The sequence below is a fragment of the Bombina bombina genome, chromosome 4 (genome assembly GCF_027579735.1).
Source record: "Bombina bombina isolate aBomBom1 chromosome 4, aBomBom1.pri, whole genome shotgun sequence".
Classification (NCBI taxonomy): domain Eukaryota; kingdom Metazoa; phylum Chordata; class Amphibia; order Anura; family Bombinatoridae; genus Bombina; species Bombina bombina.
This window is the reverse complement of record NC_069502.1, coordinates 332,730,033-332,757,991: the sequence shown is the minus strand read 5'-3', so window position 1 is coordinate 332,757,991 and position 27,959 is coordinate 332,730,033. Positions and strand designations below refer to the sequence as shown.

General features: G+C 36.8%; 2 protein-coding genes across 2 annotated transcripts in view; one reads left to right on the top strand and one right to left on the bottom strand.

The window, feature by feature from the left end:
• The window catches only part of GMPS (guanine monophosphate synthase), a 175,838-nt gene extending 160,692 nt beyond the window's left edge, over positions 1–15,146 (bottom strand). Inside the window, exons 1-3 of the mRNA XM_053710074.1 lie at positions 14,986–15,146; positions 7,095–7,276; positions 6,890–7,004 (exon numbers count right to left, since the gene is read on the bottom strand). Coding sequence (XP_053566049.1) covers positions 6,890–7,004; positions 7,095–7,276; positions 14,986–15,012 — 324 coding nt within the window. The 5' untranslated portion in view covers positions 15,013–15,146. The remainder of the gene's footprint in view (positions 1–6,889; positions 7,005–7,094; positions 7,277–14,985) is intronic.
• A 428-nt stretch (positions 15,147–15,574) lies between these two features.
• The window catches only part of SLC33A1 (solute carrier family 33 member 1), a 199,144-nt gene continuing 186,759 nt past the window's right edge, over positions 15,575–27,959 (top strand). The window contains exons 1-2 of the mRNA XM_053710075.1: positions 15,575–15,739; positions 18,404–19,179. Coding sequence (XP_053566050.1) covers positions 18,411–19,179 — 769 coding nt within the window. The 5' untranslated portion in view covers positions 15,575–15,739; positions 18,404–18,410. The remainder of the gene's footprint in view (positions 15,740–18,403; positions 19,180–27,959) is intronic.

The window sequence follows — 27,959 nt, the reverse complement described above, 5'->3', positions numbered from 1 at the left end:
GGATACTGTCAGCCAATTCTGAAATAACACAGTCTCTCCAGAAAAAAATGACTGAACATACCTCACTGCTTATAGCATGAAAAACGTTCCTCACACTGAAGTTTCTTAAAGGGCCATAATACCCAAATGTTTAAACACTTTAAAGTGATGCAGCATAGCTGTAAAAAGCTGACTAGAAAATATCTCCTGAACATCTCTATGTAAAAAAGAAAGATATTTTACCTCAAAAGTTCCGCAGTAGCCACCTCCCATTGTAAAGGATTTCTAAGCAGCATTTTAGTGTGTCTGTCCTGGGACAGCTGAAAGGATGAGCCTCGTGAACTCTCATATTATTTCACCAATCAGGTAAAGGAAGCTTACTATGAAATCTCATGAGAGTTAAGTCAAATCTCATGAGATCACAGTAAGAGTTCATGACCTCAGCACTGCTGATGCCGATTGGCTGCTGTTCATTTCTTCATTTTTATTTTTACCTGCAGCTGGGAGCAGGTGAAGTATAACTTTTTACACAGAACTTACTCTGCTGAGCTGTGGAGATTGTGAGGTAAAATATCTTCCTTTTCTCTTGTTAAGTGTATTCAGTCCACGGGTCATCCATTACTTATGGGATATATTCCCTTCCCAACAGGAAGTTGCAAGAGGATCACCCAAGCAGAGCTGCTATATAGCTCCTCCCCTCACATGTCATATCCAGTCACTCTCTTGCAACTCAATAGATAGGTCGTTGTGAGAGGTCTGTGGTGTTTTTTATACTTAGTTTATTTCTTCAATCAAAAGTTTGTTATTTTAAATGGCACCGGAGTGTGCCGTTTGTTCTCAGGCAGTATTTGGAAGAAGAATCTGCCTGCGTTTTCTATGATCTTAGCAGAAGTAACTAAGATCCACTGGCTGTTCTCGCACATTCTGAGGAGTGGGGTAACTTTCAGAAAGGGAATAGCGTGTGGGGAATCCTGCAAACAAGGTATGTGCAGTAAATTATTTTTCTAAGGAATGGAATTGACTAAGAAAATACTGCTGATACCGATGTAATGTAAGTACAGCCTTAAATGCAGTAGCGACTGGTATCAGGCTGATGAATGTATGTACAATAAGTAATTTTCTAAGGAATGGAATTTGACTAAGAAAATACTGTTAATACTGAAGTAATGTATGAGCCTTAACTGCAGTAGAAGCGACTGGTAGCAGGCTTATTAATAACACTACCTAACTTTTAAGGTGCATGTTTAAAAAGTTTACTGGCATGTTATTCGTTTTTTTGTGAGGTACTTTGGTGATAAATCTTTTGGGGCATGATTTTCCACATGGCTGTCGTTTATTTCTACATAGAAACGGTTAACTGAGGTTTCCCACTGTTGTAATATGAGTGGGAGGGGCCTATTTTAGCGCTTTTTTGTGCAGTAAAAATTCAGTTTCAGTCTTCCTGCTTCTTCCTCCTTGATCCAGGACGTCTCTAGAGAGCTCAGGGGTCTTCAAAAATCATTTTGAGGGAGGTAATCAGTCACAGCAGACCTGTGACAGTGTGTTTTGACTGTGATAAAAACGTTAATTGTTAAATTGATTATCCGTTTTTGGGTATTAAGGGGTTAATCATCCATTTGCTAGTGGGTGCAATGCTTTGCTAACTTAATACATTTACTGTGAAAATTTGGTTGCTATAACTGATTTGGTTCATTGTTATTTCAACTGTGACGATTTTTTGTGCTTCTTAAAAGGCACAGTAGCGTTTTTTATATTGCTTGTAAATTTATTTGAAAGGATTTTCCAAGCTTGCTAGTCTCATTGCGAGTCTGTTTAAACATGTCTGACACAGATGAATCTGTTTGTTCACTATGTTTGAAGGCCAATGTGGAGCCCCACAGAAATATGTGTACTAAATGTATTGATGTCACTTTGAATTAAAGTCAATTTATATCTGTAAAGAAATTATCACCAGACAACGAGGGGGAAGTTATGCCAACTAACTCTCCTCACGTGTCAGTACCTTCGCCTCCCGCTCAGGAGGCGCGTGATATTGTGGCGCCAAGTACATCAGAGAGGCCCATACAAATCCCTTTGCAAGACATGGCTGCTGTTATGACAGAGGTATTATCTAAATTGCCTGAATTAAGAGGCAAGCGCGATAGCTCTGGGTTAAGGACAGAGCGCGCTGATGATGTGAGAGCCATGTCTGATACTGCGTCACAATTTGCAGAACATGAGGACGGAGAGCTTCATTCTGTGGGTGACGGATCTGATCCAGGGAGACCGGATTCAGAGATTTCTAATTTTAAATTTAAGCTTGAGAACCTCCGTGTATTGCTAGGGGAGGTATTAGCGGCTCTGAATGATTGTAACACGGTTGCAATTCCAGAGAAAATATGTAGGTTGGATAGATACTTTGCGGTACCGGTGTGTACTGACGTTTTTCCTATACCTAAAAGGCTTACAGAAATTATTAGCAAGGAGTGGGATAGACCCGGTGTGCCCTTTTCCCCCCTCCGATATTTAGAAAAATGTTTCCAATAGACGCCACCACACGAGACTTATGGCAGACGGTCCCTAAGGTGGAGGGAGCAGTTTCTACTTTAGCTAAACGTACCACTATCCCGGTGGAGGATAGTTGTGCTTTTTCGGATCCAATGGATAAAAAATTAGAAGGTTACCTTAAGAAAATGTTTGTTCAACAAGGTTTTATCTTACAGCCCCTTGCATGCATTGCACCTGTCACTGCTGCTGCGGCATTCTGGTTTGAGTCTCTGGATGAGGCCATTCGCACAGCTCCATTGGATGAGATTATGGCCAAGCTTAAAGCACTTAAGCTAGCTAATGCATTTGTTTCTGATGCCGTTGTACATTTAACCAAACTAACGGCTAAGAACTCCGGATTCGCCATCCAGGCGCGCAGAGCGCTATGGCTTAAATCCTGGTCAGCTGACGTGACTTCTAAATCTAAATTGCTTAATATTCCTTTCAAGGGGCAGACCTTATTGGGGCCCAGCTTGAAAGAAATTATTGCTGACATTACTGGAGGTAATGGTGATACTCTTCCTCAGGACAGGGCCAAATCAAAGGCCAAACAGTCTAATTTTCGTGCCTTTCGTAACTTCAAGGCAGGAGCAGCATCAACTTCCTCCGCTCCAAAACAGGAAGGACCTGTTGCTCGTTACAGACAGGGCTGGAAAGCTAACCAGCCCTGGAACAAGGGCAAGCAGGCCAGAAAGCCTACTTCTGCCCCTAAGACAGCATGAAGAGAGGGCCCCCTATCCGGAAACGGATCTAGTGGGGGGCAGACTATTTCTCTTCGCCCAGGCTTGGGCAAGAGATGTCCAGGATCCCTGGGCGTTGGAGATCATATCTCAGGGATATCTTCTGGACTTCAAAGCTTCTCCTCCACAAGGGAGATTTCATCTTTCAAGGTTATCAGCAAACCAAATAAAGAAAGAGGCATTTCTACGCTGTGTACAAGACCTCTTAGTAATGGGGGTGATCCACCCAGTTCCGCGGACGGAACAAGGGCAAGGGTTTTACTCAAATCTGTTTGTGGTTCCCAAGAAAGAGGGAACCTTCAGACCAATCTTGGACATAAAAATCTTAAACAAATTCCTAAGAGTTCCATCATTCAAAATGGAAACTATTCGAACCATCCTACCCATGATCCAAGAGGGTCAATACATGACCACAGTAGACTTAAAGGATGCCTACCTTCATATACCGATTCACAAAGATCATTATCGGTACCTAAGATTTGCCTTTCTAGACAGGCATTACCAGTTTGTAGCTCTTCCCTTCGGGTTGGCTACGGCCCCGAGAATCTTTACAAAAGTTCTGGGCTCTCTTCTGGCGGTTCTAAGACCGCAAGGCATAGCGGTGGCTCCGTATCTAGACGACATCCTGATACAGGCGTCAAGCTTTCAAATGGCCAAGTCTCATACAGAGATAGTTCTGGCATTTCTGAGATCGCATGGGTGGAAAGTGAACGTGGAAAAGAGTTCTCTATCACCACTCACAAGAGTCTCCTTTCTAGGGACTCTTATAGATTCTGTAGAGATGAAGATTTACCTGACGGAGTCCAGGTTATCAAAACTTCTAAATGCTTGTCGTGTTCTTCATTCCATTCCACGCCCGTCAGTGGCTCAGTGCATGGAAGTAATCGGCTTAATGGTAGCGGCAATGGACATAGTGCCATTTGCGCGCCTGCATCTCAGACCGCTGCAATTATGCATGCTAAGTCAGTGGAATGGGGATTACTCAGATTTGTCCCCTCTACTAAATCTGGACCAAGAGACCAGAGATGCTCTTCTCTGGTGGCTTTCTCGGGTCCATCTGTCCAAAGGTATGACCTTTCGCAGGCCAGATTGGACGATTGTAACAACAGATGCCTTCTAGGTTGGGGCGCAGTCTAGAACTCCCCCTGAAGGCTCAGGGATTATGGACTCAGGAGGAGAAACTCCTCCCAATAAATATTCTGGAGTTGAGAGCAATATTCAATGCTCTTCTAGCTTGGCCTCAGTTAGCAACACTGAGGTTCATCAGATTTCAGTCGGACAACATCACGACTGTGGCTTACATCAACCATCAAGGGGGAACCAGGAGTTCCCTAGCGATGTTGGAAGTCTCAAAGATAATTCGCTGGGCAGAGTCTCACTCTTGCCACCTGTCAGCGATCTACATCCCAGGCGTGGAGAACTGGGAGGCGGATTTTCTAAGTCGCCAGACTTTTCATCCGGGGGAATGGGAACTTCATCCGGAGGTCTTCGCTCAACTGATTCATCGTTGGGGCAAACCAGATCTGGATCTCATGGCGTCTCGCCAGAACGCCAAATCTAATTTCTCTGAGGCTGACTGCATGGAGATTGAACGCTTGATTCTATCAAAGCGTGGCTTCTCGGAGTCAGTTATTGATACCTTAATACAGGCACGGAAGCCTGTTACCAGAAAAATTTACCATAAGATATGGCGTAAATATTTATATTGGTGCGAATCCAAGGGTTACTCATGGAGTAGGGTTAGGATTCCATGGATATTGTCCTTTCTACAAGAGGGTTTAGAAAAGGGCTTATCTGCTAGTTCGTTAAAGGAACAGATTTCTGCTCTGTCTATTCTCTTACACAAACGTCTGGCAGAAGTTCCAGACGTCCAGGCTTTTTGTCAGGCTTTGGCTAGGATTAAGCCTGTGTTTAAGACTGTTGCTCCTCCATGGAGCTTAAACTTGGTTCTTAAAGTTCTTCAAGGGGTTCCGTTTGAACCCCTTCATTCCATTGATATTAAGCTTTTATCTTGGAAAGTTCTGTTTTTGATGGCTATTTCCTCGGCTTGAAGAGTCTGAGTTATCTGCCTTACATTGTGATTCTCCTTATCTGATTTTCCATTCAGACAAGGTAATTCTGCGTACTAAACCTGGGTTTTTACCTAAGGTAGTTTCTAACAGGAATATCAATCAGGAGATTGTCGTTTCATCATTATGTCCTAATCCTTCTTCAAAGAAGGAACGACTTTTGCATAATCTGGACGTAGTCCGTGCCCTGAAGTTCTATTTACAGGCAACTAAAGATTTTCGTCAAACTTCTTCCCTGTTTGTCGTGTACTCTGGTCAGAGGAGAGGTCAAAAAGCTTCGGCAACCTCTCTCTCCTTTTGGCTTCGTAGCATAATACGTTTAGCCTATGAGACTGCTGGACAGCAGCCCCCTGAAAGGATTACAGCTCATTCCACTAGAGCTGTGGCTTCCACCTGGGCCTTTAAGAATGAGGCCTCTGTTGAACAGATTTGCAAGGCTGCAACTTGGTCTTCGCTTCACACTTTTTCAAAATTTTACAAATTTGACACTTTTGCTTCTTCGGAGGCTGTTTTTGGGAGAAAGGTTCTACAGGCAGTGGTTCCTTCCGTTTAAGTTTCTGCCTTGTCCCTCCCATCATCCGTGTAATTTGGCTTTGGTATTGGTATCCCATAAGTAATGGATGACCCGTGGACTGAATACACTTAACAAGAGAAAACAAAATTTATGCTTACCTGATAAATTTATTTCTCTTGTAGTGTATTCAGTCCACGGCCCGCCCTGTCTTTTAAGGCAGATCTAAATTTTAATTAAAACTCCAGTCACCACTGCACCCTATGGTTTCTCCTTTCTTGTCTTGTTTCGGTCGAATGACTGGATATGACATGTGAGGGGAGGAGCTATATAGCAGCTCTGCTTGGGTGATCCTCTTGCAACTTCCTGTTGGGAAGGGAATATATCCCATAAGTAATGGATGACCCGTGGACTGAATACACTACAAGAGAAATAAATTTATCAGGTAAGCATAAATTATTATTTTTTTACATAGAGATGCTCAGGTGATATTTTCCTGTCAGGTTTTTACAGTTATACTGCATCAGTTTCAAGTGATTTAGCATATGAGTATTATGTCCCTTTAAGTACTCCTCAGCCATTCTGTGGGAACTGCTCTGGATCTTAGTAACAACTGCTAAGATCATCAGCCTCCAGGTAGAAGTCTTCATCCATCTGCTGCCTGAGGGAAAATAGTACACACCGGCACCATTTAAAATAAAAAAACTCTTGCTTGAAGAAAATAAAAACTTACTTTTTATCACCTCTTTCACTTTACCCTTCCTATTACTTAGAGTAGGCAAAGAGAATGACGGGGGGGGGGTGGAGTCAAGGGAGGAGCTATATAGACAGCTCTGCTGTGGTGCTCTTTGCCACTTCGTGTTAGCAGGAGGATAATATCCCACAAGTAAAGGATGAATCCGTGGACTCGTCGTATCTTATAGAAGAAAGATAGTCTTATTTTTTTTACCCATTCCCCAAGTTTTGCATAACCAACACTGTTATTTTAATATACTTTTTACCTCTGTGAATACCTTGTATCTAAGCCTCTGCTGACAGCCCACTTATTCCCAATCTGTCCATACCTGCATGCCATAGCAGATACCAAGGACTGGCTTGCCAATAGCAAATATGGCTGAGTCAAACCATGGAGCATCTTCAGCATACACAGAATTTGGTCCTCCAGATATGATGATAGCTCTGCAAGAAGAATGATAAATATTTCCTGCAAAACCTTTGCAAACCAGAAAAAGTGCTCCTTATATTCTGGATGTAATCAACTACCCTTACCGGAATCCTTGCTCCCTGATCGCAAAGGCTGGTGTTTCTAATGGGTAGATTTCCGACTGCACAAAGAATTCTCTCACTCGACGATCTATGACTTTTCCGTACTGAGCACCGGCATCCAAAATTACTACTGCTCCTTCGTAGCGATGCTGGCCATCCTTCACATCAGTCCCAGATTTATCCAACTGGGAACAGTAAAACACAAACGTTATAGAGGTTACTGCATAGCCAAAGAATTTGCAACATTACTAAACAGGACAATATCTATTTGCTGCAGGAATTGGTTTTACACAATATAAAAACACTGAACATTTCCTTAATCTTTTACCGCCGTTATGGCGTTCTATTCCGTCCTAACCGTGCCGGGCTTTAGCGCCGTTAGGACGGAGTAGAACGTCCTAGCCGTTTGACTGTCCAGAAACCAATGCAGCTTCCAGGATAGGATTGTGGTCTGGAGGGTGTTCCTAGCGTTAGAGACGCCCCCCTGACATGATCCAATCATTGAAATCTCGTGATCGCGTGCACAATCGCAGGATTTCAATTTGTTTACATCGGAACATTGTTGCTCCACCCTTATCGGATACTCTAACTTCAGGAACAATTCAGGCTGTAGCCAATCGTATATCACCTCATTTGGCAAACAAAACCAGGGGCATTATTTAATTTCTGGACACCAAAGGGGGTGCGATATGATTGGCTACAGCCTGAATTGTCACTGAAGAGAAGGAAAAAAAAAAGGAAGGAGTATCCGTTAAGGGTAGAGGAACGGCAGAATATCTAATTGTTTCTGCAGCTAATTAGGGACCTAGAGACATAGAATTTGACGGTGGATAAAAATCAAAAGGCCCATCAAGGCTACCCATATTACGGTTTTCTTAGGCTAGCCTTATTATTTTACAGTCCCTATGTTTACAACTTCTATTGGAAGTTTATTCTATGAATCAACCACCCTTTCTGTAAAAAAAAAAAAAAAAACTGCTCCCTCACATCTCTCCTGAATTGCTTCCTTCTATCTTAAGATTGTGACCCCTTGCTGCACATTTGAAAATAGAAGTTAATTTAAAAGTGTCTTAAAATGACATGCTCTATCTGAATCATACAAGTTTCATTTTGACTATTTTTTTTTAAATGTATAGTTTTGCTAATTTTTAAATAACATTGCTCTTATTTTCAGACTCCTAACCAAGCCTCAAAGTTTTATGAGAATACTGTCAGCTACCTTCTCCAGCTTGCTCCTGTTTGTGTAAATGGTATTTTCATATGCAAAAGAAGGGGGAGGGGGGGTGTCTTATTTGCCACTTGCAGTGGGCTTTCCAACTACCTTTTAAACAGAGATAAACAGAGCTTCTAAGTAAGTGTTTAAACAGTTTTATACTGGATTTTTATATCAGTATCTGTGCATCTTATTCTTTGTAGTGGTGTCTATTACATGCAGTAATAAGAAAATGAGTGTATACTGTCCCTTTAATATAGCCCATCTGGGAGTGTTTTTCTAAAAATTTAGAATTTTGCTTAAAGCGACAGTATACACCAAATTTCATATAACTGCCTGTAATAGACACTACTATTAAGTAGAATATGCACAGATACCGATATATATAAATCCAGTATAAAACAATATTAGCTCCAAGGCAATACATTTTGTGAATAAGTTTGTTGTGTGGAACAGTGTCAAATGCTTTGCTAAAGTTTACATAGTCTATATCTATGGCTCCTCCATGGTTAATTCAGTTAATGGCCAAATATGAGGTCCTGTATTGATCCGGCTTCCTCCAATCATTGCATGCCACACAAGCTGGATGCCAAAGGGGGCATGCAACGATTGGAGGAAGTTAGATTCATCATCGATATGCTAACTACAGTAGGAGATACGGGCAAAGGATTGGCAGTATGTTTACCATAACGCAATGGTAAATATTTTAAAAATGAAGCTTCATTGTTAAGTTTAATTAAAGTGCCCCTGTTTTTAAGATTATTTTTTATATACTGGGCAGTAATTCGTTAAACTTTACAATCACTTTAATAAAAGAAGTAGACTGGGAAAAAAATGTATTACTTTATTTAAAACACGAAAGTTTACCTTAACTTTAATATCCCTTTAAAGCCCCTTCAAGTTTCCATAACTTTATGATGTGCTTATAAAAAATATTTAAAGACAAAATGTATCACGTCATAGGAAACAAATAAAAATGACAATGAAGTCCAGCTACACAAAGAAATAAAGGTCAGCAAGTAAATAGTAGTAGTTAGGTGAAATGTTCAGTTAGAATCACTTATTGCAGTAGCAAGCAGGAATAACTGCTACTTATAAACTGTAAAATTAAATTAGTCTGTAGGACAGAGGAGATCTTATCTAGAATAAAAAAACATACTTAAAGAAGCATGTGACTGCTGTACATGATACAAGCAATTACATGCAGGAAAAATGAATTTGATTGTTTTACATATAAGACGCAAATGAAATATGTTAATTTAATTTGATGCAGCTTGCAAGTAGCAACGGTAGTCCTGGGACTAAAGAGCGAAGCGGTTGGGGGGGGGCACTATTTCCTGTTGTCATGTGACAAATGGAGACATTAAAAGACCATGCTCATTATAGATCTGAAAATGCTATTAACTGACTATACCATGTACCATTCATGGTCAATATTTAGAAGTCAAATGACTGCCATACAAATTAAGGTTTCTTTCAATATACTCAGAATACATTAAAAGTTGAAGTATTTGCATTAATAATAAAAGGGAAGGTATTGATCCTATAGCCAGGAATCTACCAGGCTGACAATTTCAAGTATGCTGAAGCAAATTCAAGCTATTTTATTTAAAATGAACATTCTTAGTGTAGCAATTGTTGTGATTCCTTAGAAATTAGGATTATTTTATTAATAAATGCTCTAATTTATTTCATCTGTGTGCACACATATGTAGTGTGCTGGGACATAAAGAGTTGTTATGTCTAAATGCAGCAATGTTTGTTTGTTTAATCACACTGATATTGGCACCACATGCCCTCTTGCAAGGCCGTTCCCAGTACAACACAGATGTGATAAGTATGCTCTGTGTGAACAGAAAAACTATAAATCAGCATATTGGTGCACCAGGATCCAATGTACCATAAAAAGAGGCTTTAGCATTTTAATGTGCATATTCCATGACAGTTGACTTGCACCAGCACTGCAGAATAGATAACTAAACATGAAACCTATTGGTTTGCTGGTGGAAGTGATAAATGTTTTACCTAAACATCCTTAATGAAAGACAAACCAAGAAGATCCACATATATGTATACTTACAGATCCTAAACATTACATACAAATATACATAAAAAAGAGCAGTAACATCCTCAAAAGTACTGAACATTTTATTATTGCACTTCAGTTTGAATAGAAAGAACTAAGTGTTAAAGTCTTAAAGGGACACTGAACCCATTTTTTTTCCCTTTCTGGATTCAGATAGAGCATGCAATTTTAAGCAACTTTCTAATTTACTCCTATTATCAATTTTTCTTCGTTCTCTTGCTATATTTATTTGAAAAAGAAGGCATCTAAGCTTTTTTTTGGTTTAGTACTCTGGACAGCCGTTTTTTATTGGTTGATTAATTTATCCACCAATCAGCAAGATGGGCTGGCATCTAAACTTACATTCTTGCATTTCAAATAAAGATACCAAGAGAATAAAGAACATTTGATAATAGGAGTAAATTAGAAAGTTGCTTAAAATGTCATGGTCTATCTAAATCACGAAAGAATTTTTTTTGGGTTCAGTGTCCCTTTAAGTTGTTAAATACATAGTTAAAGGAATATAAAAGTGCAAAAAATAAAATGTTCTAATATTTTAGAACATTTAGTATTACACTATTGCTTGTATATAATATGTTTAACCCTGCAAAATTATTAAATACCTAGATAAAGTAAATCCCAGAGCAGCAATGCACTACTGGGAGCTAGATGACCACATCTGGCAAGCCAATGACCAGTCACCAACCATAATGTGTAGGATATGCACATATTCTTTTCAACAAAAGATATTAAGAGAACAAAGTAAATTTTAAAATAGAAGTGAATTTAAAAGTTAAAATTACATGCTCTATCTGAATCATTTGACTTTCCAATTACTTTAAAAGTCATCTATGATCAGGCAGTGCAATCTTTCTGCTTTCTTTATGTCCTTTTAAGAACCACAATAGCATTGTTGTATGTTAAAGAGCCACCTACAGATTACATTTCACCCAGGAATAATATAACAAATTAAAAAATTTTCATCAGTGATAATTATAGACAGATATGGATATAGAGGTTTGAAATAAAAAAATCATGTTCCCAGATAAAAAAAATATATATTACTTAAAGGGACAAACACTGAGATGGTAGTATAAAATGATAAATCATATATACAGTATATATATATATATATATATATATATATATGCAATATACTCATTTGTTTTGTCCCCTTTTCCTGTAATTCCATTCTGAATTTGTGAGCTTTTCAGTTCATGTTAGAAATGGAAGTGCAGAACACTGTTATATTCCACACAGTCATTGGCTGCACACTCTAGTGACCTATTTATAACTTTCCCTAATTGGCCACATCAGAGAAGGTAACCTAAGTTACAACATCTCATTGATTTATGGACCCTAAAATTTTACACTTATTTTGTCACTATTTCAACAACTAATAAAACATCAAAAAATACATCTACATGATATTTTCAGACTAAAGTTTTCTTTTAATGCACAAATCTATCAATTATTTAGTGTTTAATGTTCCTTTAAATGTTGATTCTTACAGATTTCAGTGTAAGTCTATAGTGATCATTATTCAAATATTACACTTCAATATTTGATTAGATTCAATGACACTTTATGTATCCAATAGATTGGTGGTAAGTAAAATAATCAATTTAAATCAAAGCTATTGCTGTATTTCCTGCACATCAAGAAAACAAGTTAACGTAGGGCCTAGAAATCTAAAAAGTATCTACCTTAAAGTGAATGTAAAGTCAGCTTAATGACTAAGGTTCTCTGTAACAGTTGTTTATAAAAAACTGGAGTTTCATTCATCAATTTGTAAATATTTAAATATATACCTTTATTTTTAATAATTTATGTTGTTTCCCGTTATTCTCATCCTCCACCCGGCATTCGCGCTCCGTCCGTGTTGATTATAATGGACGTCTTCCAAGCCAATAACGGCTCTAACCACAGGGGGACCCAACCCCTTAGGATGACGTAATGATTCCTTCTTGCGCTTGCGTTCTATTGTGGTTCTCAGCTCGTTAGCGTAAGCGAGTGCACATTTCGCGCATGCGCAATAGACTAGTATACAGAGTTTTTTTTAGTATAGTAGTATAGACTAGTATACAGAGTATTTTACTTCTAATTGGCGGTATTACAGGCTGCGGGTAGGAGATCCTGTCCTTCGCTTCGCAACAATAGTATTCATTGAATGTACTGATTCAATGAATACTATGTTGTTTGACAGCGGAAATAGGAGTAACGCATGCGCAATGGCAGACTTAAACGGGAGCGCGCATTGCCGATACGTAAACAGCGGGTGGGACCGCTGTATACGTAATATGGAGGAGAATAAGGAAACAGTGAGTGGGAGGAGCGGGTAAAGTAAATGAACGATATTTACTATATAAAATTAAAAACAAATTAATAGTTTTATTAAAAAATTATATTGGCGGTATGCTTAATAGGATGATTGTCTACATAAATATATCATCCATACCGGAAAAATTGACATTCACTTTAAAAATGCTACAAATTAGCTGTTAATGTATATTTTTTTTAAGCTGCAATAATTTACAACCAAAAAACTGTCAAATATCAGAGGATACCGGTTTAACACTTGTCTGCACAGCAGTAACTTGTTATTTAAAGTTGTTTTCATTGCAATAAACTACTTCTGTTTACATTATCGCTGTATTTAATGGTAACAAAATAAATATTGTAATATAGCATAAAACTATATGCACTATGCTTGCATGTATGTTCCCCAAGGCAGAACATAGAGTGATCTGAGATGTCATCGCAGAAAATGAAGCATGTCTGCAGAAAGAACAGGAACTGTTAGCACTTTAAATTTTCAGTGTTGCTCCACATTAGGCTATTCTTTTTATACAGAGCTATTTTCTGGCTGCATTGTATAAGTTTTCCTTAACACAGTGCATCCAGAGCAAAGTGCTGTTTGAAGTCAACATTCAAATATGCAGTAGTGCTGCAAAGCAGCAGTTCATTGATTGTTGTCTGGCTCTGAGATTTTTGCAATCTCGTTCCCTAGCTTTTCACAGTCTGCAAAGCTGTTTTTCTCTGAATGTAAGATGTTCGTATGAGCGATGCAACTTTTTTATTATTACATTTTTATGTTAGAATAAAAGAAAAGGAAACAAATTAATTCAAGAGACATTTTACAATTACTTTTTTTGTCTGCAGCTAATTTGCAATGCAATTTTCAACTACTGCACTAGATTATACAACTTTAAATATTGCTTTATTCTCCAGTTAACCAACACATTGCAGTTGATCTGGTGCTTTAGTGTAACTGACAAATTTACAATTTTATTTTATTTAAAAATGACCTGCAGAAAAATTTACACTAAAAAAATCTCATTGCAGAAAGTGAAAAAAAGTTCTGTCTCTGGGTATGTACTATGCTATATGGTTGTTTTACTTTAAATAAAACATAGAAAGTCTGGGAAATACCATATAACAAATCAAACAAAACATTTATTTAAATAGTATACAACTAATATAACAGAATTTAAAATAACTTAAGTGTATGGATTTAAGTAAAATGTTAAAGTAATAACAGGTTATTTAATGTACACATGGGCTGCTTGTCCCTATTATTGTAATGTTTGTGATGGTTGAGTAATGGACAGTGAAAAAATCACTTGTGTTCCTGACTGTTCTTCAATTCAAGAATTCGTTTGGAGAATACATTATGTTTATTTAAAGGGGCACTGAACCACATTTTTTTCTTTTGCGATTCAGATATAGCATGACATTTTAAGCAACTTTCTAATTTACTCCTATTATCAAATTTTCTTCATTATCTTGGTATCTTTATATGAAATGCAAGAATGTAAGTTTAGATGCCAGCCCATTTTTGGTGAACAACCTGGGTTGTTCTTGCTGATTGGTGGATAAATGCATCCATCAACAAAAAAGTTGTGTCTATATATCTGAACCAAAAAAAAGCTTAGATGCCTTCTTTTTCAAATAAAGATAGCAAGAGAACTAATACAAATTGATAATAGGAGTACATTAGAAACTTGCTTAAAATTGCATGCTCTATCTGAATCACGAAAGAAAAAAATTGGGTTCAGTGTCCCTTTAACTAATCTCTTCTTGTGTGGAGGTGGACAGAGAGAGTGAGAGACACAACTACAATAACTGTGGGTATCACTTTTTCAATGTGCCACCCACGTGTTAGGTTACCCCTTATAAGTGACTACAACAAGCTGGTTTGCAGTGCAGGTCATCAAGTGAAGCACTTAAAGAAAACAGAAAAAGAAAGCTAAAACCGTGTATGAAAAAAAGTGTTTATCTGAGATATACTAGAACTGTGGAACTGTCAGTCTCCACCAGAAGCATCGTATAAATCAAATGTAAGTGATACACAGCATTTATTGCTGTAATACAAGTAAAGCTACAAGCCTGCTGCATGACATCGTGTGATACCTGGTGTAAAGCTGTTTCTGGTTATTTTATAACGCAGTGTATGCTGTGCACAGGCTTCCAGTACAGTTAGATGTCAGTTTCTCTATTATTTCTAGGTCCTCAATGAACACTAAAATTACATTATCTACAGGCCTCATCCTGGGATCCCCTTCACTAAAAGCTTTATCTGAATACCCAGGCTCCGTCCCCGGTTCAGCACTGACCTTGGAATCTCCGTTACAGAGAGCCATGAATGCCCGCGGTATGGGCAGCAGGTCGCAGGAGGAGGTGGTAGTGGTGGTGGATGTCTATGTGTGTGTGTGTGTGAGAGAACTCAGCTTTGGCGCCGGGGAGGTTGGTGGTGGCAAGCGTGTGATCCGCAGTCTCTCCGCCCCTACCCTTCAGCCGATAGAGAGCGCTCTAGAGCAATATCCATGGAACAGAGCTGTGACACACTTACCTTCATGTCAGATTTGGGCATTAACGGCTTGATAAATTAAACAGTAACATAAATGACATGGTATTATTGACAATATAATGACGAACGTTGTGTTTAACCGAATGAGTTATGCATTTTGCAGCCCTTTATAGTAGCTATATGGTTAGAGATTCTTCTTATAACACAATTGTCTTTATAACGACGAATCGTAACTTGGCGAAATCGGCAAGTGGTGGTTTTTAGAAAATGTTGGCTTACGTTATAAAATAAACGTTAACTAAATTTGGGAAGTTGCCCTTAACCAAAATGGTTTCCGATGCAAAGCGACCGTATATCACTCGTCAAACTTAAAATGCCATTATTCTGTACAGCAGTCAGAGCCCTCCGCCGGAAACTAAAATACAGAGTACTAGTTCCGCTTTTGCAATCATCTTCTGAAGGTCAGTAAATGAATTGTTTGCGCACGGAACACTATCAAGACGGACAGTATTGCCACACTGACCGGTAAAGATGGGTATGCTGAGCTGTCAGTGAGAGAGGTATGAATAAGTGTCTGGTTGTGTTGTTGTACATGGTGACATGGTAGCTTTGTCGATTCTCCAGTTTGCAATGTAACTTAGCTGGTGCTCATGTTTGTTTTTATGATTAGTACCAGCGATACATGTGGCGGTATACAGAGTGTATGTCCGGGGCGAAGGGGTTAATCAGGGTCAAAACAAAATGGTGAAATTAGTATCACACAGAGTTATCAAAAGTCAACTACTTACTAACTTTCTTGTGGTAAAAAAGGAACAGCTGTTGACTTCGATAATGTGCTTTGTAACTAATAGGGGAAGTGCACGTAAAAATAGATGTCTTGACAACTGTGGGAATATCGTTTTCAAGATTAGGAACATTTATTCTCAGACAATGCAGTGTGTTTTATCATTATTTTGCTCCCTCCAGAAATTATTCCATTCTACATTTCAGCTACTGACTAAGATAGTTACTTCATTTTAAAATCGTCTCATGTTAAGTTTCTTCATTTACAGGAATCGTCTTTAATATAACTTGCAGTGTAGAGGTATATTATAAACTCCTAATAATAATCAACTAAACCCATTGATCACAATGTAGTGCTTGGTTTTTGTCACACAAAAGAATTTCTGAATGCCAGCGGGTATTTTCAGTGTGCTTTTATCAGTGATCACAATCCTCAAGTACTTCTGCCTTTAATACCCATGAATGTCGAAATTATTACCTCCAGAAAACAACACAATATCGCTATTTGCATAATGAATAAAGGCATAGAAAGGTCCAGTGAAATGTGCATATAAACATTTTTGCAATATACTTCCATTAGCAAAAATGCTTCTAATAAAAAGTTATTACTGATTTTCATCAGCATAAGCACATGTGCTTTGTGGGCCAGTGCACCAGTATTCAAGCTCAGAGAGATTGTGGTAGTGTGTATTGTGTCTGTGAAGACTTGATGTGTGTCATACAACCCACTGTTGACTCTCCAAAAAGGTGTAGTTTTTCTATGATTGTGCTCGGGCACTCACAGTATATACTAGAAGTATTTTTCTAAGGGAAATATATTGCAAAAATACTTTTATTTAAACCTGAAATGCACCCATACACATGTCAATATGACCTTTCTATCCCTTTAATCTCTCAATTTTGTAATCCAAAAATGAATTGTACACAATTAATGATACCACAAACAAAATTATGATTTAGGAGAGTTAGCGATTACATCACAGGTTGAAGGGTTTGTATGTTGATTGATCCCATTTAATAATTTGTATTGATGCTAATAGATGATGTGTAGTTAACAAGTTGTGTTCCAAAACTTTAGAAATACATATTTTTTTGTCTTTTTTTTTTTTTTTAGGGTTTTGAAAATGAGCAGTTATGGGTATAGTGGGCATGTGTGTGTTAGGTTATATATTTGGATAATTTTTATCCATAAAAATGTTATTATTACATTTAAAACTTTAAAGGGCCACTCCAATTCCAACTAAAAAAATACCTGCTCTATGTAGCTTAAATAATTAGTCATTAAGACTTTGTTTAAAGGAACAGTATACACCAATTTTCATGTAACTGCATATAATAGACACTAGTATAAAGAAGAATATGCACAGATACTGATCTAAAAATCCAGTATAAAACCTTTTAAAAACTTACTTAGAAGCTCCCAGTATAGCACTGTTGATGAGGTTAGGCTGGGACACCCATTGAAAGGGATCTGAGAAAGCAGGAAGAGCAGACACCCCCCCCCCCCCTCTCCTGTATATGAAAAGACCATTTACACAAACAGGAGAAAGAAGGAATCTGTAGACTTCAGTCTTCATCTGATACTTTGGGGCTTGGTTAGGAGTCTGAAAATCAGCACGTTATTAAAAAATAACCAAAACTATACATTGTTACAAAAATGCTCCCAGATAGGCTATATGAATGGATTAATTACAAAACATGTATGCAAAGAAAAATCTAGTGTACAATATCCCTTTATATCATGGTTGTCTACATGAAGACTCATTCTTTTGTTCATTATAATCCTAATATTTACAACCAAATGAAGGTTTCCTTTTTAGAATTACTTTTTTAAATTAGTTTTACAGTTATGTCAGAAAATTGCTGATTTGTTTAGATGTCATTAAAAATGCATAGATTATTATGAAATGTTTAATAGGTTAATCATTCATATTTGGGCAACTTTTTTTTTGCTGTACTTTACAGAAAGGTGATTACTCATCATGTATTCTTTATTCAAAAAGCGTTTTAAACATTACTTCTTTAAGATTTCTCAAATCTTTTATGCATTGAATGCTCTCTATATTTGTACATGAGCAGTTGAAAGGGAAATCATATCACAATATGAAAAAGCAGTGTTTACTAAACGGATTTTGAAAGGCTATTGATGTTACATTTTACCTTTTAATAGATTGACAGTCTTGATGGTGTTATATTAGTATTCCTATATTAGTGTAATTGTTTTCTCCAAGGTTCTTTTACTGACTTGCATACTTTCTTACTTTTGTCACAAATCTGAATGCACGTAATTGTCAAGTACAGCATGTACATATTAAAAGCATTAGGTAAATAACTGAACAGCAGGTATCATATTTCTTTTAAAACTGGTTTATCTTGAAGCTACTTGGCACTTACTTCAATGCAAATACTTATACATTATATAACCCTTTTTTTGTTCTCAGGTTAAGTATGTCATTACTAAAGAAGCCAAAGAAAGCAGATGAAATGTCACCATCCCCCATTACTAACGATAGCAGACAACGCCGCCAAAACTACCAGTATGCTGGCATGAACAGTAACAGCCACAATTTTCACGATGGACTGGAGGACGGAGATAGAGAAGCTTTGCTGCAGGACTCTGAAATGCCTGTTCACAGAGGACTTACTGGAAACAAAGGAGAACTGGGAAATATTCTTTTGTTGCTTTTCCTATATATTTTGCAGGGAATTCCTTTGGGACTTGCAGGGAGCATTCCCCTTATCCTCCAGAGCAAAAATGTTAGTTATACAGATCAAGCAATTTTCAGTTTTGTCTTTTGGCCATTCAGCTTGAAGCTGGTTTGGGCACCACTAGTGGACTCTCTATACATAAAAAAGTTTGGACGGAGGAAATCCTGGCTGGTTCCTACACAGTATATTTTGGGCTTGTTTATGATTGGTTTGTCATATAAGATAGATGATCTCTTAGGGGGAGATCACAAACCTGATATGTTTGCCTTAACTGCTACCTTTTTTTTGTTTGAGTTCTTGGCGGCCACTCAGGATGTTGCTGTTGACGGCTGGGCTTTGACAATGCTGGCTAAAGAAAATGTAGGTTATGCTTCAACTTGCAACTCTGTAGGGCAGACAGCTGGATACTTCATGGGAAATGTGCTTTTTTTAGCTCTGGAATCAGCAGACTTCTGTAACAAATACTTAAGATTCACCCCAAAGCCTAAAGGAATGGTTACTCTGCCAGGTATGTAGTTTGGAAAAATCAGAATAATATTTTACTCATTTAGGTATGTTCAAATATTGCATGTATTGTTGTGTAGTGTTTTTACTTAACTTTTATTTTGACATTTTATAACTTGCAGTCGTCATGTCATACTAATATAAAATTGGTTCTACCATGGATGTAGGGGTCCAACAGATCTCCTCCTAAAATACAAGTTAGTTTTTTATAATGGGGATCACATAGGGATGAAGAAAAAAAAAAGTTTCCTACCAAAAGATAAACATTAGAAATTTGAAATGAATTCCTACAGAGCATCTGAAGAGCAAGAATCAATGGATAGGATGGTGCATTTAGAACTAAACTGAAGTTACTTAAAGGGATAGTAAACCCCAACATTTTCTTTTATGATTCAGATAGAACATACAATTTTAAACAACTTTCCAATTTAATTCTATTATCAAATTTTCTTCATTCTCTTGTTATCCATTGCTAAAGGGATAGCATTGCACTACTGACAGGGAGCTGAAAATATCTATTTAGCCAATGACAAGAGACAAATGTGTGCAGGCACCAATTAGCAGCAGCTCCCACTAGTGTATGATATGTGCATATTCATTTTTTAGCAAGAGATACTAAGAGAACAAAGCACATTTGAAAATAGAAGTGAATTTAAAAGTGTCTTAAAATGACATGCTCTATCTGAATCATGCAAGTTTAATTTTGACTTTCCTATCCCTTTAAAGAGACAGTGTACTTTAAAATTGGTTTCCCATTAATGTGTTTCCAATGATTTGTTATACCAACTGCAGAGTATAAAATGTATGGACATTGTTTCTTTAGTTGTATATATTTTGTATATGAAATAGCTGTTTCTGATAATTAAAATTAAAAATTTAATTAAAAACAGGGGTACTTTAATTCATCAAAATTTACATTTCACTCGTGTTGTGAAAATACCTTTTAAACTTGACAGCCGCTCCAGCTTCCCCCGGTCATCGCAAGTTTCTTCCTATGTCAGAAATTATGGATTTGTCATCCTCCAATCACGGCTTCCCCCGGGGAAATCAGCGTCTGATTCAACACCATGATTGGAGGAAGCCGGATTCTTCATTTTTAACCCAGGAAGAAACTTTGCGGAGGAAGCAATACAGCGGCTGTCAAGATTAAAAGGTAAGTATTTTCACGACACAAGTGAAATATAAATTTTGATAAATTAAAGTGCCCCTGTTTGTAATCAAATTTTGAAAAGCCGGGCACTTTATCATCAAAATTTACATTCACTTTAAGTATTGAAATGTTCAGTATAGGTGGGGATTCAAAAGACACAATTGGTTATTTCAAATGACAAAATAAATTTAAATGATCTGTTTTTAAACAATTTAATATACTCCAGCAGGTAAAATAGATCATGTGGAACATATTAAAGGGGAGGAAAGAAATTACAGTACACTATCTCTTTAAGGGGACATCTTGCTTTTATGTGAAATACAGTGCTTATCCCACACTGCCTAAAGATACCCAACAGTAAATTCTGTGTTTTAAATGCTGCAAATCTAAAAGCTGGTTTAGGCGATTTGACGCAATTTGAAAACCTAGGTTACAGAATGTTCGTTTTGGTATCTGGGAGCATGGGCCAAACAGTTGTTTTACACAAAACCAAGAGGTGTCAATGTGCTTTTAAGAGTGTTTATCTACAGCAGTAATATACAGTATTTGAAATTGCTGTTAGTTTTTAACTTCTCTGGAGAATTTGAAAGTATATACACTAAATTATCTTGTCAATTTATATGTGAACATTTGGCACAATTCTATGTTCACTGCCATGCCCATGTTAAGAGTGGTTTTAATGTTTTTTGCCCCATTCAGATAATAAAGACAAAATGTGATACATGTGACCCCCATACCCAATCATCTGGCTTGTTATAACAACATCAGAAAAGGATAAGTCTAGAACTCTTGTCTACTCTGCACGGCAGTATTCACACCTATGTTTTTTAACCCCCTAAACAGAAGATAAAAAGAATTAATATGATTAGGATGGTGACGTTCATGAAATCCAAAAATATTTGAGGTCCCAAGTGTGTAATACAGTATTATGGTACAAACCCTTCATTAAACAAGTGGATGCATGAGGCTTCCACACCTCACTGAGATAATTTACTGTAGGTAACTGCATTGTTTCTGATATATGAAGATGGTACCCCCATCAGCAAATGTTTTCCATGCTATTGATGTACAGTGGATATAAAAAGTCTACACACCCCTGTTAAAATGTCAGGTTTCTGTGATGTAAAAAAATGAGACAAAGATAAATCATTTCAGAACTTTTTCCACCTTTAATGTGACCTATAAACTGTACAACTCAATTGAAAAACAAACTAAAATCTTTTAGGTAAAGGAAAATAAAACTAAATAACTAATATAATATGGTTGCATAAGTGTGAACACCCTTAAACTAATACTTTATTGAAGCACCTTTTGATTTTATTACAGCACTCAGTCTTTTTGGGTATGAGTTTTTCAGCATGGCACATCTTGACTTGGCAAGATTTGCCCACTCTTCTTTGCAAAACAATCAAAATCTGTCAGAATGCGAGGGCATCTGCTGTGCACAGCCCTCTTCAGATCACCCCACAGATTTTGAATGGATTCAGGTCTGGGCTCTGGCTGGGACATCCCAAAACTTTAATCTCCTTCTGGTGAAGCCATTCCTTTGTTGATTTGGATGTATGCTTTGGGTCGTTGTCATGCTGAAAGATGAAGTTCCTCTTCATGTTCAGCTTTCTAGCAGAAGCCTGAAGGTTTTGTGCCAATATTGTCTGGTATTTGGAACTGTTCACTATTCCCTCTACCTTGACTAAGGCCCCAGTTCCAGCTGAAGAAAAACGCCCCCAAAGCATGATGCTGACACCACCATGCTTCACTGTGGGTATGGTGTTCTTTTTGGTGATATGTAGTGTTGTTTTTGCGCTAAACATATCTTTTGGAATTATGGCCAAAAAGTTCAACTTTGGTTTCATCAGACCATAACACCTTTTGCCACATGCTTTTGGGAAACTTCAGATGTGTTTTTGCAAAATTTAGCCGGGCTTGGATTTTTTTTTTTTTGTAAGAAAAGGCTTCCGTCTTGCCACTCTACCCCATAGCCCAGACATATGAAGAATACGGGCAATTGTTGTCACATGTACCACACAGCCAGTACTTGCCAGATATTCCTGCAGCTCCTTTAATGTTGCTGTAGACCTCTTGGCAGCCTCCCAGACCAGTTTTCTTCTCGTCTTTTCATCAATTTTGGAGGGACATCCAGTTCTTGGTAATGTCACTGTTGCACCATATTATCTTCACTTGATGATGACTGTCTTCACTGTGTTCCATGGTATATATAATGCCTTGGAAATTCTTTTGTACCCTTCTCCTGACTGATACCTTTTAACAATGAGATCACTCTGATGCTTTAGAAGCTCTCTGCGGACCATGACTTTTGCTGTAGGATGCGACTAACAAAATGTCAGAAAAGACCTACTAGAACAGCTGAACTTTATTTGGGGTTAATCAGAGGCACTTTAAATTATGACAGGTGTGTACTGACTCCTATTTAACATGATTTTGAATGTGATTGCTTAATTCTGAACACAGGTACATCTCCAGTTATAAAAGGGTGTTCACACTTATGCAACCATATTATTTTAGTTTTTTATTTTTATTTCCCTTTACCTAAAAGATTTCAGTTTGTTTTTCAATTGAGTTGTACAGTTTATAGGTCACATTAAAGGTGGAAAAAGTTCTGAAATTATTAATCTTTGTCTCATTTTTTTACATCACAGAAACCTGACATTTTAACAGGGGTGTGTAGACTTTTTATATCCACTGTATGCCCAAGTCTCTGTAAACTCTTGTCTTAAGCATGGCCACATTATGCCAATTGTCCAAAAAGTGACGAGCCACAGTTTGGTCTTTACCTCCGTCTTTATAGGCTGCCCTGATGGCACTTTTATTATTCGCAAGACGTTCTCTGAACAATGTGCAGGTTTTCCCTACATAAAATTTCCCACACGGGCAAATAATATAAACAACGTAATCAGAGGTGCACATGAGTCTGTGTCTGATAGTATACTTTTTGACCTATAAGGGTGGCTGAAAGTGTTGCCAGACAACATCGTGTTACAAGTGACACAATTGAAGTTAAAACAGACAAATTTTACCTTTAGGTAACCAAGTTTTGGATTCGCATTGAATATCATTCCTAACCAACATGGTTCTCTTTTTTTTTTTTTATACAGCATGCAAGGGGGTTTGGTTCCTCCAAAAAGTTAAGTGAGGTCCTCAGACGCTATAAACCAATTCTTTGTCAGTGCCCTTTTGACCACTGTATTAGCTGGTTTAAACATAGTGATGTAATTGAGAACCTGACCTTCCTGCTTCTTCTATCTACTGTCGAAGAGAAGTTGTCCTTGATCTAAATGTTAAATCTCTACCCACACCTTCATAATATCATTACATTTGTATCCTCTGGCTAGAAATTTGTCTCTCATGAGATTTAATTGGCACTGTTTGTCTTTCTCATCTGTGTTTCGTATAACCCTCAACAGTTGCAAAGATGCCAAATTTTAACTACAAAGGATGAAAGCTCTGAAATTTAAGTAGAGTATTACTATCCGTGGGTTTTGAATATAATCTAGTATACTATTTGCATCCTACGTCATCTTGTTTCTTATAGATACAATTTCTTGATCTTTGTATTTCCCTGTAGTCATATTCCATTTTAAATTGTACATTGGACAAATTCTTATTAAATCTTTCATGCCATTCCACAAGTTCGGATTCACTGCCACCCCACACTATTAGAAAATCGTCTATATAGTGATGATCTAGTAAAATATTCGGGTTATTTTCTTGAAAAAGAAACCTATCTTCGTACCATGATATAAAGAGGTTGGCATACGCTGGGGCCATTGGAGACCCCATGGCCGTGCCAACCAGTTGCCAACCAGTTGCAAATAATATGAGTTCTCAAACCTAAAATAATTGTGTCTTAAACAAATATCAAGTAACTCAATGATAAATTCAGTCGGGGGGGGCAATGTAATTTTGATCCAAGCCTAATTTATGGGGAATGATAGTGTATAAACTGCACACATCTAAAGTGACCAGTATAATCCCCTTTTTTTTTTTTTTTTTTTTTTTTTAAATATTTCTTTATGATCCAATAGTGTAGGTACACAAAGTCTTATTTACATTTTCGTTGCACCTCGCAGGGTGTCTTAGTAATTCAAAACAAGCGAAAGAAGACATTCATGGCAAGACATAGGAAGAAATACATTTCAACCTTCTTTGACCATCATTCAAGACACAATATAAATCAAACACTTTTGGTGTTTTTTAAATTAAATAAAACAAAGCAGAGAGTGAAAAAAAAACTAAACTTCAGGGAATTCATTCCGATCTTTTGCTGTTTTCAGAAATACTGAGCCCTTAAAAGAGGAAATTACCTGTATTTGCATTTCTCTTGGGTAAGAGAGAATCAAATTTTTCCACTTTTTAAAAAAACGTTTAATTTTGGTTTCATTATCTATGGCTATATCAATATTGTTCTAAAATCAACTGGTTATTAGTTTTTTGCACAAGCTCAGCTAGGGATCTTTTTGGATTTCCAGTATTTTAGTATTAAAGGAATAGTCTAGTCAAAATTAAACTTTTATGATTCAGAGCATGCAATTTTAAACAACTTTCTAATATACTCCTATTATCAATTTTTCTTCGTTCTCTTTTTATCTTTATTTGAAATAACAAGAATGTAAGCAAAGGAACCAGCCCATTTTTGGTTAAGAACCTGGGTAGCACTTTCTGATTGGTGTCTAAATGTAGCGACCAATCAGCAAGCATTACCCAGGTGCTGAACCAAAAATGGGCCAGCTCCTATAATTACTTTAAAAAAAGGTAGCAACAGAACGAAGAAAAATTGATAATAGGAGTAAATTAAAAAGTTGTTTAAAATTGCATGCTCTGTCTGAATCATGAAAATTTAATTTTGACTAGGCTATTCCTTTAAAGACCGTCCATTAAAGGGACACTATACCCAAAAATGTTCTTTTGTAATTCAGAAAGAGCATGCAATTTTAAGCAACTTTCTAATTTACTCCTATTATCAATTTTTCTTCGTTCTCTTGCTATCATTATTTGAAAAAGAAGGCATCTAAGCTTTTTTTTGGTTTCAGTACTCTGGACAGAACTTTTTTATTGGTGGATGAATTTATCCACCAATCAGCAAGGACAACCCAGGTTGTTCACCAAAAATGGGCCGGCATCTAAACTTGCATTTCAAATAAAGATACCAAGCGAAAGAAGAAAATTTGGTAATAGGAGTAAATTAGAAAGTTGCTTAAAATGTAATGCTCAATCTGAATCACGAAAGAAAATTTTTGGGTACAGTGTCCCTTTTTAAGAATGACAAAATTCACGAACCTTCTATTTATAGAATTATTTTTTTTGTCTCCTCTGTCAAGAAAATAACATGAATATCATGGATTTTTAAGGAACATTGCAATATTTTATTGATCCAGAATTAAATTTTGTCCCAAAATTTCTTAATTTTGGGGCAGTTCCATAAACAATGATAAAGGTCAGCTGCCGGATAGTTACATTTATAACATGAACTGTCATTACTATCCCACTTTGATTTCAAATATGGTGTAATGTATGCTTTATTTATTATCTTAAAATGTGACTCTCTTGACAGAGATGATATCGTGGCTTTGTCTGCCAGCTTGAAACTTTTATGAATCGTGTTTATAGAGTTTTTCCAAGTGGCTGCTATTTTAATAATATTATCTTGACCCTGATATGCCTTCAAAGTTTTATACAGGAAAGAGAAAATGTACCTGTTTTTATATATATTGACCACAGGTTCAATCGCTGACCAGCCCGTATCACGTGGGCATTCTTTAACAAGTGCATCAAAGAGATGACGTATCTGCAAATATGCAAAAAAGATTTTGTCCAACAAATTAAAATCCCTTTTCAAATCAGCAAAGAATTTATACACCTGTAAGCATCTTTCTCTTTTAATTGTTGGATGTAAATCAGGCTCTGTTGATTCCATCTCGTAAAATTTTTAGAATTAAGGGCTGGTTTAAAATTGGGATTCCCAGTAATCGGTAAATATTTGGAATAGGATAAATTTAGTTTTAAAATTTGTTATTATTTTTTGCCAAGTGTTTATTACGTTACTTAAAACAGGCAAGTACTTAACCATTGTAGGCAATTTATCCCTAGGGCAATGAAGTAGAGCTTTCAACGAGTAAAGAGCTACAATCTGATTCTCTAGTCTAGGGGAGGTATAATACTAATCATTTAACCAATCCAGAGCTATTTTCCCTAGGCATACTGTATTATAAAGTCCAGTGTTGGGTAGAGATAAACCTCCATCAATTCTTAAAAGAGAGAGGTTTTTTTTATATGCAATTGCTTTCCTCTTCAGTCCCCATATAAATTTTTAGCAGTGTTTTTACAAGGTCCCTATTTTTAATAAACAAAGGCAGGTTTTGCATCATGTAAAGAAGCTTTGGGAAAATCATCATATTTATTAAATGTATCTTGCTAGACAGGGTCAGTTGAAATTAGACCAGTTTAATAGATCCTTGTATATTTTAGAGAACAGTTGTGGATAGTTCATGTCATACCAATCATAAGGATTTTTAGATATTTAAAACTTTGTATTTACTTCTCTGTATTTGTCACGCTATATCTCGTTGTATGTAACCAGAGAATTTCTGATTTAGAAGGGTTTGGTTTATAACCAGAGAAAGCACAATTGTATGAAATTATTAATATTCCCCTGGAAACCAAACTTGGTTAAAGTCGTAAATAGATGGTCCCATGTCACTGAGTGTAACGCTTTTTCTGTGTGGACTGCTACTGTAGCAAGATCAGTATTTATCTTAAAATTATTTTCCTGAAGTTTGGTCCAGTATTAATTAATAATTAATTGCAGTCTCCTCACGTTAAAGGTTACATTTCTTTTCGGGATAAACCCGACTTGATCCTTATGTATTTGAGGATCTAAAATATTTTTTATTCTCTGTGCAACAATAGTCGTAAGTATTTTATAATCACTATTCAGTAGTGAAATTGGTCTATATGCGTTTATATCTGTCGGATCTTTATCTTTTTTAAAAACTAATGATATTAGTGAAGCATTAAAGTAATGTGACTGCATATTGATTTGCATGTAGTATTTATTAAACGGATGTTGTAAAGTTGTTACAATTTCTTCTATAAGAATTTTATATAGTTCAATAGGTAACTGATCTGGGCCGGAGGCCTTATCTAAGGCTGAGGACTTAATTGCCTGAAAATTTTCTTTCTGTGTTATATTTGCGTTTTAATGTTATTTAATTGTTCTCTAGAAATCTTAGGGTCTTGAATTCTTGCCCAGAAGTCTGCTGTTGATTAATCTCCCCTTTTGAATACACTTTTTGAAAATACTGAACTACATATTTCCTCATTTACTGTATATTAGTACACTTTTTTTTCCATTAATGTTAAGAGTTTCAATAACTTGCCTTTTTCTTTTAAGTCTTACTAGGTTAGCCAGAGATTTCCCTGTTTTTACGCCATATCTAAAAAAAAAAAAAAAATCTCTAGTCCTCAATTCTTCCTGTGCCATTCTTTGTGTTAGAAACACTTCCCTTTCCTTTTTGGCCATAATCTATTTATCCCAAAGATTTTTATTGATGGAATCACTTATAAATTAGTTGTTGCACTTGCGGAGACGTTGCGCTAGCATTAAATCTCTAGCTTTA